General features: G+C 35.8%; 1 protein-coding gene across 1 annotated transcript; it reads left to right on the top strand.

The window, feature by feature from the left end:
• The first annotated feature begins 5,056 nt into the window (after nucleotides 1-5,056).
• On the top strand, nucleotides 5,057-11,733 carry CETN3 (centrin 3). Its single transcript, XM_081317808.1, has 5 exons — nucleotides 5,057-5,234; nucleotides 6,607-6,742; nucleotides 8,870-8,984; nucleotides 9,485-9,676; nucleotides 10,635-11,733. Exons 1-5 carry the CDS (start codon nucleotides 5,218-5,220, stop codon nucleotides 10,676-10,678), a joined length of 504 nt encoding a protein of 167 aa, XP_081173934.1. The 5' UTR covers nucleotides 5,057-5,217; the 3' UTR covers nucleotides 10,679-11,733.
• Nucleotides 11,734-13,264: the final 1,531 nt, after the last annotated feature.

Raw genomic sequence — 13,264 nt, 5'->3', positions numbered from 1 at the left:
CACAAAATACTTCTCCAATAAGATTTCAGTTTTTTCTTTTTGATTTATTCCTTCCTTTTTGAATGATAGAATAAAGTTTATTTCCCTTAGGAGAGGTAAGATGAACGATAGGTGTATAAACAATCAAGGTTTTGGAGGTGGAGTGGGGATGATAGCTTGACCAATTCGTACTCCAAAATACACATTGAAATAAGTGGCAGGAAACCCCAGGGACACACAGTTAGCCTGCAAAGTCAAGAGAGAGGTGAAACAATTGATAATTAGTTCCATACCGTTGCCAAAACTCCCTACAAAACATGTCCATACAGTAACCAAGAATAAAGGTTATTTTGGATTCTTCAAAATTCTGCTATTCCTTATAGTGATATCATTTGTGAAAATGTATTGTTTTCAGGATGATCTTGTTTCTGTAAGACTATTTCATATCTTGCTGTTATTTCAGACTTGGCCCTTTTACATTTCTTGTAAGTGTATTAACTACAGTAATTACCCATTAATCAATCTTGATTTTCTTCTTAGTTCACTAATCTGAGTATTATAAAAATTGTTTTCACCCCAAATGTTTGAGTGCATTACACAATTAATGAAATTAAGCTAGTATAATCAACTGCATGTTACCTCCTTTTTAAAAAAAATTATGGCTTATCTCTTCATTTAATGAAGTACAATGCTATTTTGCATCAAATCCTTAGTTCTTTTGAACTGATTATTTTTTTTAAAAAATGTGCTGTTCTATGTTATCTTTTTGATAACCATTCTAAACACTGAGGATGCCTCTATCAACATAAAATACATGAGATATACATTAATTTGTATGGAATGAATTAAAGAAGATATTTAAAGTTCAGGAATTTAACTGAATATGTGAAAGATGCTGGGATTGTAATTTTTCTTATGCTGAAATCATATTTAATACTTGAAAATGAATATATGGTTTTGTTGTTCTAGCTTGGTTCTCAAAAGTTACAGACAAATTGAGTGATATATATATTTATTGCTAACATGAAAACAAATAATCTTACCAAAGAAAGCAGATTGAAATCATTGAGATTTCAGAATTCCAGTCTGTTCGATGTGTGCTGAACAGTTTATTTTATGATGCCATCTGCTGGTGCAGTTGTATATACGCAAGTAAGATAGGCTGCAATGTTGTCTTCAAGTGGGGCAAAACAAAAGATTAACATTTGTTAAATTGCTATTGAAATTTAAATGTTTTTCCCATTTTCATTTATCCTTTTAAAACTACAGAGACATTACAAAAATAAAAAAATATATATCCTGGAATGCATTTTTTTAAAACTTAAGAGAGTAAGCTTCTTTCCAATTCTGTAAAATTATACTCTTGGTTATGTCCCAACCTCGACAGAGCCAAAGCTCTTCAAAGATGACAAATTCCATTTTTTAGGAATTTAGTTCAGCATCATGTTAACTATGGTTTTCTAAAATTGTATTTACATATGTAGTGAAATGAATCCAAAACAAAGCTATGACTGAACGTGAAATAGTGTTAAAAGAATTTTAAAATTGATTAAATCTAATTACTATTGATTTTAAACATTATTTTAGGAAACTAATAAATATGAAATAACATTTTCTGATGAATTACTTTCATTTTTAAACCATAAGTATATTTCAGCTGATTTCTAATGGTTGCTTTAAAGACATTTGAGAGATATACCATATAAGGTGTGGATTTGGGAAATTATATGGGTCAACTATGCTTCAGTTAATATAGCTCTAAGTCACAGCATTTTACAGCAATCTTTAACATCTACATGTTTGGAATAATAGTATAAGAAAATTTCACTGTTGATTCAGTCAAATTTCTTGAACAACAAAACACACAGCATTGCTTATAGCAGGAGCTAAATATCTAAAAGGGCAACTAGAGGGTTCTGTTATATATAAATAGAGTGGCCCAAATAACTCATACTCGGCAATATGTGCAATGTGTCACATACATTTTTATTGGTTCTTTATCATTACAAATAAAACCCCTGATTAACAAACATAGGCTCTTGAGGCCTGTTAAATGTTCTGTTCTGCCTTTAAATCGGAGGAAAGTATATTGACATAAAATATTGCCCCCAGTTTGCATTATTGCACCTAGCAATAATGCTGAGAAATTTTGCTATCCTTACAGAATTTAATTAAAGGCAGTTTCAGGGCAGTGATTTGGTGGCTTTTGGTGGAGTGGGATCGGGAGTTCAAACCTTTATTTTTATGATTTATGTAGCCTCTACTTTTATTATCTGCTATTTCTAACAAGACATATTGAGTATACTGCCACCTAGAACTCATCCAGATTACTGCAGGAACATGAGAGCACAATAGGTCTTACAGGGTGTAAGAGATAAATAACCCTATCAAATAACTCCTCCCCTGAATCTGCCTGAGCAATTTCATGAACTGATGCAGAACAGAGAACCCTGAACCAAAATGCTTAATGCCATTGTACTTCTGAATGTTTCTTCCTTTCTTTCTGAAGTCAGTATTGTTTTTTGCCAGGAAAGTTCTTCTGTATGTGTGTCTCCAACATTTTCCCCTTTTAAATACTTTTATACTGTATACAATATAGTCCTAGTTGACTGGTCAATCAAACTCCTGGGAGTTTAACAAGAGAAAATAATCAGGTATCTCATTCCTCATAACCAAAGTCAAATGATCATGGATGCCCAGTGCTCAGCTACCATATGAAGATGATGTTTACCAGACTTGTCAGTTCAATTGGAACTTAGCAACAACTATTCATACCTATGCATCCTCAAACTCATTGCCAGATTATCCCTTATGACAAGTTTTTGCTTGGGAGAAAGAAAATGCCACTTCCAAAGTGGAAGGGCAACTATGGGCTGCCTGACTAGCGGGCTGGGGATGTGACAGCAACATATTGGCATAACCATAAAAAATCCTTACTGTAATATCTGTGCAAAGAGAATATAAGGTTTAGTCCTATAATTGGTATACAAATAAGTTTGCTTGCATACCAATCATGCAAAAAAAATAATCCCATAAAGAGTTTTAAGGTAAAGGTAAAGGTTCCCCTGCACATGCGTGCTAGTCGTTTCCAACTCTAGGGGCCGGTGCTCATCTCCGTTTCAAAGCCGAAGAGCCAGCGCTTGTCCGAGGACGTCTCCGTGGTCATGTGGCCGGCATGACTGGACGCCAAAGGCGCACGGAACGCTGTTACCTTCCCACCGGAGTGGTTTTACCTGCTTCCAAATCTTTTATAGGACTACTCAGTTTAGAAATCAGGATAGAAGAGAATTCATACATTTATGTCAGTCAAAAAAATGTATAAACCTCTTGACCCTCAAAGCAGTTTTTACAATTTGTTCCTTCCTTTTATTTTGTACTATCCTTCCTAATGTAGTTGATTAGGAAGTACAAATCACTGCATACTTTTGATTATTTTAATTGGTGATAATAAAGGATTTTTTCCCAGTAGATCAACAACTATTTTTTTCTCTGCATGCCTGAATGCCTACAGGAATATAGAAAATAATTGCTTGATATAGTTTTGTTAATTTTAAAAAAAAAGTACAAAGTTAACAGCTAAACACAAAAAAAGATTAAAAAAAGAAAGAAAAAAGCTCAAAAGAAAAAAAAGTGAAGATAAAATAGTAGCAACTGCCAAGTGGTATTTTGCTTGGTATCAAATCCTGTAAACTTAACACTGATTTGCAAGGTTTGCATAAAACGTATCACGTAATTCCTGATGCCCCACCGTCGATCCTTCTTAAAACTAATTAATGATAATAATCATCTGCACAAAGGGAAAGTTTGGAACATGGTCTTGTAAAACAAAAGAAGGGAGGATAAAACTTTTATAGTTACATAATAGAAGGGTGCATGTGTTTAACACAACTCAGGCTGATTTCTTTTAGGATCCAATACCTGGTGCAGAAATTAAAAGACGCTTGCTCCTGGGGAGGAAAGCCATGGCAAATCTAGACAGCACACTAAAAAGCAGAGACATCACCCTGTCAACAAAAGTGCGTATAGTCAAGGCTATGGTCTTCCCAGTTGCAATGTATGGCAGTGAAAGCTGGACCATAAGAAAGGCTGAGCGCCAAAGAATTGAAGCCTTTGAACTATGGTGCTGGAGAAGACTCCTGCGAGTCCCTTGGACTGCACGGCGATCAAACCGGTCAGTCCTAGAGGAGATCAACCCTGACTGCTCTTTAGAAGGCCAGATCCTGAAGCTAAAACTCAAATACTTTGGCCACCTAATGAGAAGGAAGGACTCACTGGAGAAGAGCCTAATGCTGGGAAAGATCGAGGGCAATAGAAGAAGGGGACGACAGAGAATGAGGTGGCTGGATGGAGTCACTGAAGCAGTAGGCGTGAGCTTAAATGGATTCCAGAAGATGGTAGAGGACAGGAAGTCCTGGAGGAACGTTGTCCATAGGGTCGCGATGGGTCGGACACAACTTCGCAACTAACAACAACACCTGGTGCAAGTCACCTAATTTGTAATTTACATTGAGCCCAGTCGTATCAGGTTCATTGTCCACTTCCCTTTATTTTCTATTGACCTTCAGAGTTCCAAATATTTTCAAGACATACGTTATATACCCTCTCGCTGTATGATTAAGTATAACCCCGCGTCGCTCGCCGGATCCACAACATACACAGTATGCCAAAAACAGGCATATGTGTTTTTTTAATTGCTAAACGTCAAGTTAACTATTACACAACAGTATAGATCTGCCTCCTAAAAAGCCATTGTACTGTTCCAAGACGGAAGGAGATGCTAACAAACTAAATCAAGCATTTTACTCAATGAGAATCCGTATGAAAATGATTCCTCGAACTGCAACCATTGAAATTCGGAGAGGCGGAGCCTCTACGTCACACCCCTTGTCTTCCTAGTCTAGCTAGCTTACCCTCGCTATGACGTTGAAGTCGCAGTGTTTTCTGGGTAGTTTCTGGCGCTTTCCCAACCTAATAGTAGACAAGGAGGGAGGCCTGAAGCTTGATTGACAGGAGGCTCCGCCAATTGCTTTGGGCTACACACAAAGAGGCGTTGTAACGTCCAATTGTAGCTGAAATCTGAAGAGGGAAGCGGCATTGTTGGCGGAGAGACTTGGGTTTACGTCCCGCTTGCGAGATAAGGCTGTTGTCGAGTCTGAATTTCGGGTTTAGTTGATCATAATACAAGAGATACGTCCCTTTCCCCCGCCTGGTGTCGGTTCAAGGGGTGGGACCGGGAGAATGAATTTGGTAACGAGGTGGGTACGAACGTTCGGAAGGAGGGGAGAGTCCAAGTAACGATTCGCTTCTTGTTGCTATGGTAACGTAACGTTCTCCCCTCGCGCGACGCTTGTCGCGATATCAGCCGTAGCGCGCGATGGTTTCGTGAACAAGTTGAGCCGGTGCGCTGTCACACGTGTTTATTGTGCTGAGGTTTTTCTACACATTTTTTTCCACAGCCCACCCCGGTTCCAGGGGTAATGGTTTCTGCCTGTATTCTGAGTTGATCAGTGCAGCACCAAGGCTCCTTGGCTAATCTCGAAAGAGAATCCCTAAGCGGACTTGGTTAGTACGGAGAAGGGAAAACACCAAAGCTGTAGATTAGAAAGGAAAATGGAAAGTAAATGCCTTAAGAAGGCAGTGTGAAGCGTTTCTATGCTTTTTTAAGGAACATTGTGCATGTGCTTGTTCGTTTACCAGAAGTCAGAGAAATATTCACTTTGAAATGATGGCCCATCGGATTTTGCAATTTTATTTTTTCCACATTTTTTTTTCTTTTACAGTATTGATAGATTTAAAATAGTAATTTACATTAAAGCACCTCAACTGCTGGTAGTTATAATTTGACAATGTAATTTTTTTAAAAAAAAAAAGTGTCAGTGAGAAAATCTTAAATAAACAGAACCCAAAGGCAGCAAGTGAAGCCGTTAGAAATAGATTTTGGGAATGGGATGAATTAGAGATGTGAAGTTACAGATCTCATCAGAAGGAGCAGATTATCCACAAATATGGCAAAAAATATTTTTAATACTGAATGTTGACACAAAAGGAACATTTATAGTTATTAAAGCAAAAGTAAGAAACATTCACTAGCATAATCATAGGTAACTTCCCATTTATCTTATTACAATAATGCAGTTGGCATTGCTGATACATAGCAGGGCATGTGAGAGGATTGGGAGGCAAATAATATATGCAAAAGATACAAAAGAAATGTGAATCAGAAAAGTTAAGAATTTGGAGTTCAGAGTTTGGAGTATACATATAGTTTGTAATCCAGGTGAAGGATATCTATACTCAGGGCTTTTTTTCTCATAGAATGCTCAGAATGGAGTTCCGGCACCTTTTTTGGATGGAACCTTGTAGGGTAGGCAAGGTGGGTTGTATGACATGTGTGAGTTCCGGCACCTTTTTCTTTTACAAAAAAAGCACTGTTTATACTATAAATATAAATTTCATGGCTTGATGTTATTTAAATCAGATCTTATGGAAAGTGACATTTGCTTATTTATCAAAAAACCCATAATACCCATCTACTAAGATGGGTTCTAGATCTGCACACTGCTTATTGATGGTTAAGAAATGATTTTTTTTAAAATAATGGCTACACATTTTTCTTTCTTTTTTTAGAGCTGAATTTTCTGTTGAAAAAACCAAGAGAAAAAAAAGAAGAGAATTAACTGAAGAACAGAAGCAAGAAATTAAAGATGCTTTTGAATTGTTCGACACTGATAAAGATAATGCTATAGATTATCATGAGCTAAAGGCAATCCACTTTCTCTTAAAAGTTTAATAATTTGTTTTGAAATATTTTAGATTAATGGGCTTAGTATTCAAATATGCAATATTGCACTTCTGTAATACATAGTTAATTGCATGTTAATTTAGGAATGGTAAAAATGCAAGTGAAGCTGTTAGAATATTATAACATATTAGACAACTTGTGATTCCTTGGGTCATCATTTCAGAGGTATTTCCTCAATGTCTTCAGCTACCATGTTTCCCCAAAAATAAAACCTGGTCTTATTTATTTTTCCTTCAAAAGAGTCACCAGGTCTTATTTTTGCTGTGTGTGTGTGTGTGTGTGTGTCTTTTCCACTCACCTCACAGTGGTGGCACCGACAGCCCCACCCAGCCGGCCCACTTCTGTGGCCAAAGGGATCTGCAGCCAAGAACCGAGCTATGGATTCAATCCATAGCTCGGTTCTAGGCTACACAAGCCTTCTGGAAAGGCCTCTGGCTGCAAAATGTAGGCCAAGCTCCATTCTCTGCTGCAGAATGAAGCTGCTCCTTCTGGCGAGGCAAGTGTCGATCCATGGGAGGCTTGGCTGCAATGGTAAGCTCCACCCTCCCACCCCCACCCTAGCTTGATTTTTAGGCATGCGCCTTGCCCCAAAACTAGGGCTTTTTTTGGGGGGGGTAAGGATTTATATTAAGCCCACCTCAAAAATCAAGCTAGGACTTATTTTCGGGTTAGATCTTACTTTCAAGGAAACATGGTATGTCAGATCTTCTAATGTACTTGAAAAGTTCTTAAAAATTCAGTGAGAGATTCAGAGATGTAGCTACCTTGAAAGTACTCCATGTTGAACTGTATAACATTGTCAAACATCAAGAGTTGACCACAAGAAATGTTTTATCATATTTGTATTATGTCATAAAATGCTTTATGATAATTTTTATATCATGAAATGTTTTATAACATTTGCCAAATTTCATTTCCATGAGTCCTGGATCCTGGACAAATTCTGTAAGTTGATCCACAGAGATACTTTGGTTCAAAATGCTTTGCCCTGTCACCCAATTAAAGGTTACAAACAGGAGAGCTTTTGTAGTATAGAGATGAAAGCATGGCCAAGAACAGTATTTGCAATAAAGTTTTAAAGCCTTAGTACATCTTATAGATCTCAATTACACTAAGCCCCAATTCACTAAAGGTCTAGGGAAGAGGGGGAGGAGCAGGTCTAGAGCATACCCACATTTATTTCAATTCCATACTACTTGGTCAAAATTTTTAAAAGTGAAGGAAACGCTAGGAAGAAATCATCTTGAGTTACCCTACTTGTATTGTCATATTTCTGACAAATTAAATTGAGATTGAAATATGTATGAAATATAAAGTTAAATTAGCTACTAAATATGGCTTTGACTTTAGCATGCTTTATTCCTATGTAACTGATCAAGTTATAGTTTAAGACTCATAGTGGAGGACATATTTTTTTAGTTAATTTCATCAAACCTTTGTCAGAAGAATAATTACAATCTTGCATTACTAACCTAGAATTTCTAGCCATTTTGATTATTACTTAAAATTTAGGGAATTGAGGACTACACATCTGGGAACTATCAAGGTTGGGAGGGGTGCTGTAAATAATATTGTAGTAATCTAAATGAGAACTAATTAAGATACATGAATAGGTTTTACTTAATTGTTGCAGAAACTCCTACAGTAATGTGTGATGTCCTGTTAGAAGGAAATACTATCATGGTTGCCCCCCACCCCATTCAGATTGACTCCAGATCAGAGGAAATGAAGGAAGAAACCACTATTTAGGTGGTTTCTCCTGTCCTTAAATTCAGCAGTGCTAGATTCCTCAGGGTAGAACATTTGCCCTCCTGCTAGTCTCCTGAAACTGATCAATTAATCACGTAAAGTGATGGATTTGAAAAATGTATTTAATTAGTTAAATGTATAATGTCACATTTATTTTGTTATTGCTAGCAAGGTGAAAGGATTTTCACTTAGAGCATAAATAGTTGTGTCCCTGGAAAATAATGCATGAACAGTGTGCTCCCAAATTTTCCTATTACCTCTTACCTAAATTTAATTGACAAAGAAACGTTATTTTTATGTGCCAAATTGAAATGTTGTATTTTTGTCTTTCCCCTGAAGGTGGCAATGAGAGCCTTAGGTTTTGATGTGAAAAAGGCAGATGTATTAAAGATACTTAAAGATTATGATCGGGAAGGAAGTGGCAAAATCTCCTTTGATGATTTTAATGAAGTTGGTAGGTATTGGAATGTAAACAAGTTACTGATAAGAAAGCAATAATTGCTAATAAAAGTTTAATTTATATGTATTTTAATAGATATGGAAGAATTAAGCTATTGACAGGTTTTTTAATGTATTAGGAGAGAGGCAGGAGAAAACAAACCATCAGGATTTCAAAATGCAAGCTATATTTTCTATTATTTTACTTAACTCATGGGAAAAATAACTTTAATCATGTCTTATAATATTTTATATTTGTTCTTAATGTAACTCCTCACCATGTCTGTATAGATGGTAATAAGTACCATAGATTTATTTTACTGCTTTTACTAGCGAATAAACCAATGTGCATGCAAGTACAGATTGACATTTTGGTTGATTGTAGAAGTGCATCTTTTAAATTGAATCATAAAGTTGATGTCTGAAACAAAAGTAAAATTATTTTTGTAGAGAATACAATTCCAGCAGTAAAAAATGTCTTTGCAAAAGATACAACACTTTATTTTTCCATTTTAGTGACAGACTGGATACTTGAAAGAGATCCACATGAGGAGATACTCAAGGCATTTAAATTGTTTGATGATGATGATTCAGGTAAAATAAGCTTAAGAAATCTGCGTCGTGTAGCTAGAGAACTTGGGGAAAACATGACTGATGAAGAACTTCGGGCAATGATTGAAGAATTTGATAAGGATGGTGATGGAGAAAGTAAGTTTTGAAGATGTATGCTTGATTCTAATTTAGGACCAGAGAAGCAAAAAAAAATGTGCACTCTGTTTTCTGTCTTTGAAATATTTTCATGATGAGACTTATGGAAATAATTCAATTCAATTCAATTTCCATAAAACCCCAAATCTGATGGGGGAGATAGTATGTCCATTCTTTTTCTTCTTTTGTGTAGAATGAATCAATATACTGGAATTAGCTTTTGCTACAGTATAAATTACTGAAAAAAGCATGACATTTACCTCTCAATTTAAAAGCTATAGTATTAATGTAAACAAACGCTAACAAAAAATATGTCTAAACATAGAACCTAAAACAACTGGATGTACAGGTAGTCCTTGCCATATGACCACAATTGAGCCCAAAATTTATGTTGCTAAGTGAGACCATTGTTAAATGAGTTTTTTTTCTGTGTTATGACTTTCCTTGCTCCAGTTACGTGAATTGCTGCAGTTGTTAAGTTAGTAACACAGTTGTTAAGTGAATCTGGCTTCTCTACTGACTTTGCTTGTAAGAAGGTTACTCACAAATATGTCAGAAATATGAGCCAGTTGCCAAGCATCTGAATTTTGATCATGACCAAACAGTCATAAGTCAGTTTTTTTAGTGCCGTAGTAATTTTGAACAGTCACTAAATGAATGGTTGTAAGTCGAGAACTACATATGATAATTACCTATGGTTGTAACTATATATAGTATAACAAAACTTAATTTCTTAATAATAATTGTTTCCCTCCATTATTAAATACTGTCCATCTATTAAAGGGATGCACTTCGGGATTTCCAGTTGAAATTACTAGATGACCTCAGTTCTTTTTAGGAAAAAAAATCAGGATAAGTGGTCTTAACGGAATGAAATAAGTTTGAGGTACTAACTTCAGTGTACATTTTTTGAATAAGAATGTGGTACATATCTAATTGTTTTTTTTATTTTTAACAGTCAATCAGGAGGAGTTTATTGCTATTATGACTGGCGATGTTTAATACTTCAAGAAACGAACTTGATACAAAAAGGAAGGATTGTTTTCAGAAGCTGCAACGTTTTTATTTCAGTTAATATCTACAGCAGGAGCCATGAAAACTTATTAAAGGACCAAAAGAAATATAAAGTATATGTATTGAGAGGTTAATATTTTATATCATTAAATTTTAGAATAAGCGTGTTTGTTTGAGTACTCATTTGTAAAATAGCTTTGTATAAAATGTTTAAATTAAATCATAAAATTTTTTGACATTATTTTAGCATTAGCTGTGGCCTTAGTTTTATATAAAAGTTTAACAGACACCCATTTTAATAAAATCTTCTTTTTATATTCTGTAAACTTTGTTGGAGTATTTAATCCAGAGTCAGGCCCAAGTCAATCAACTGACCTTTCTGTTTAAAGGGGAACTAGAATTTGGGATTACCTACTCCTAGTCCAGCACTTTAACCATTGGCTATATATGAGAGTCTGAATCAACAATTGGTTGTGGAATTGTGGATTTCATTACAGATTGGTAGCTGTTGATGTGATAGCATTTGTGAATTTTAAAGGCAATCAAAAGGGAAAGGGCATCAGTTTTCATGAGAAGCAGCAGGATAAAATTAAGGAAAAGTACTTCATTGAATTATTGGGGAGGGGGGAGGAAAAAGTAATTATAGTCATACAAAAATGTATAATCTTAATAAGAATCCTAACATTAATAAGTTAATACTGTGTTTTATGAATGCAGTTGTCCATCTCTACAGCCATTCTGAAATAAATTTGAAGAAGGGATCTAGTATTCTAGAAAAGTACACAAAAGTTTATATTTCTGTGCAATCTCTTAATAATGAGAGCATATCTTCCTACCTAAGTGTTTAGTCACAAATTTTATCTGATACTTCATGCCTGTTCTTGTGCTACTTTGATCAATGTCTCAGTGCTGTCTTTTAGTCCATCTCTTTCTGGCCACTGGGACGGCACCATGTGGTCATCCTACACAGAGGCCATGGGGCAGATCAGCTGGTTCTCCTTTCCAAAAGCGACCTATGATTTTCAGGAATATCTTTTTTACTTCCTCTTTTACCACTTCATGTGTTGAGGAAATCTCCAAGATCACCTTCAGGAAAAAGAACCATGGCCCTCCTGTACAATATGGTGGCTGTGTAGTCCTGTCCTGGAAATGGATACCAGTTTGGGAGCTGCCACAATTCTCAGATTGTGAGAATTGCAACCATTTCCAAAATGGTGTCCATTTCTGGGATGGCATCATGTGGCCTCTGTATAGGTAGGTGGATTGGCCATGGTAGTGCAGTTGGTAGAATGCAGTATTGCAGGCTAATTCTGCCAACTGCCAGCAGTTCGATTCTTACCGGTCAAGGTTGACTCAGCCTTCCATTCTTCTGAGGTTGCTAAAATGAGGACCCAGACTGTTGGGGGCAATATGCGGATTCTGCAAACCACTTAAAGAGGGTTGCAATTTCTGTTTATGCTGAAATTTCAAGGGCAGGGTTTTTGACTGATTGGTTAGTATCCTGTTAACCACATGTTTTTTTGGAGGTAAAATAGAGGTGGACAAGGGACATTTAGGCAATGATAAAGTGAAAGAGAGGGAGAGACAGAGCCAAACTAGACAATTTCCTTCCTTCCTTCCTTCCTTCCTTCCTTCCTTCCTTCCTTCCTTCCTTCCTTCCTTCCTTCCTTCCTTCCTTCCTTCCTTCCTTCCTTCCTTCCTTCCTTCCTTCCTTCCTTTTCTTGCCAGGTGTTTGAACTTCTCACAAGCAAAGGGCTTTGAAATTAGGCCAAAATTAGGCCAAACGATTAATGAAATTAGCCCTGCTTTAAATATACTTACTTTTAGATTTGTCCTGGTCTTTGGTATTCTAGATGTGATAACTGAGCAATATTGCCTAAATTTGAGTACTTTGATAGAAGCAGCAGGCCTTAGTAATTGTTTGATCATCCATGGAAAGTACTTCTCAAAGGAAAGCAACATATGCTTGCTATGTCAGTGTATATCTTGTGTGTATATGGTAAATAATGTAAGTAACAAAAATGGTAAAGTAATTATGTATGTGCTTCAGGTCCAGAAATTGCCAGTATTATTTGTGAGGCAAGCCCATTAAAAAATTAAAGGAACTGGCTTCTTTCTTTTTTTCAGGCACTATCATGTTAGAATTTATATTTAGCCTAAATACACATATTAATTCCATTATAACATCAACAAGTGCTTTTATACCAATATGTAGTAATTGCTTTAAATTTATTTTACACTATTGTTATACTGTTTGGTAATCTTGATGCATATTAATGGCAAAAATGATTGTGATAAATATTTGTTCAGTTATGAAATACATAGAACATGGATTTCATATTTGTGGACTCGAGGATTTTGTGACATGATCACTTAATGAAGCAGTTCTGCACTAAATAAATAGCATCTCATGCCTTAAATTATTAAAATGACACAGAAAGCTTCATTAAATCTCTTGAGTGGAAGTTTGAATACAAGAATCAAGGTTATGGTGGAGTGGTGAGGATAAATTTAGAAGTAGGACAACATCTATTTTAATTTTTATCCACTAGGGGGACCTATTGCTGTTGTAAA

The sequence above is a fragment of the Vipera berus genome (genome assembly GCF_964194415.1).
Source record: "Vipera berus genome assembly, chromosome: 2".
Lineage (NCBI taxonomy): Eukaryota > Metazoa > Chordata > Lepidosauria > Squamata > Viperidae > Vipera > Vipera berus.
The sequence above is the reverse complement of the archived record's forward strand: the minus strand, read 5'-3'. Positions and strand labels throughout refer to the sequence as shown.

Excerpts from the sequence above, each read along its gene's own strand:
- CETN3 (XM_081317808.1), top strand. Across the intron at positions 8,985-9,484 it reads TGATGATTTTAATGAAGTTG|TGACAGACTGGATACTTGAA; the intron begins GTAGGTATTGGA and ends TTTCCATTTTAG. Across the intron at positions 9,677-10,634 it reads TAAGGATGGTGATGGAGAAA|TCAATCAGGAGGAGTTTATT; the intron begins GTAAGTTTTGAA and ends TATTTTTAACAG.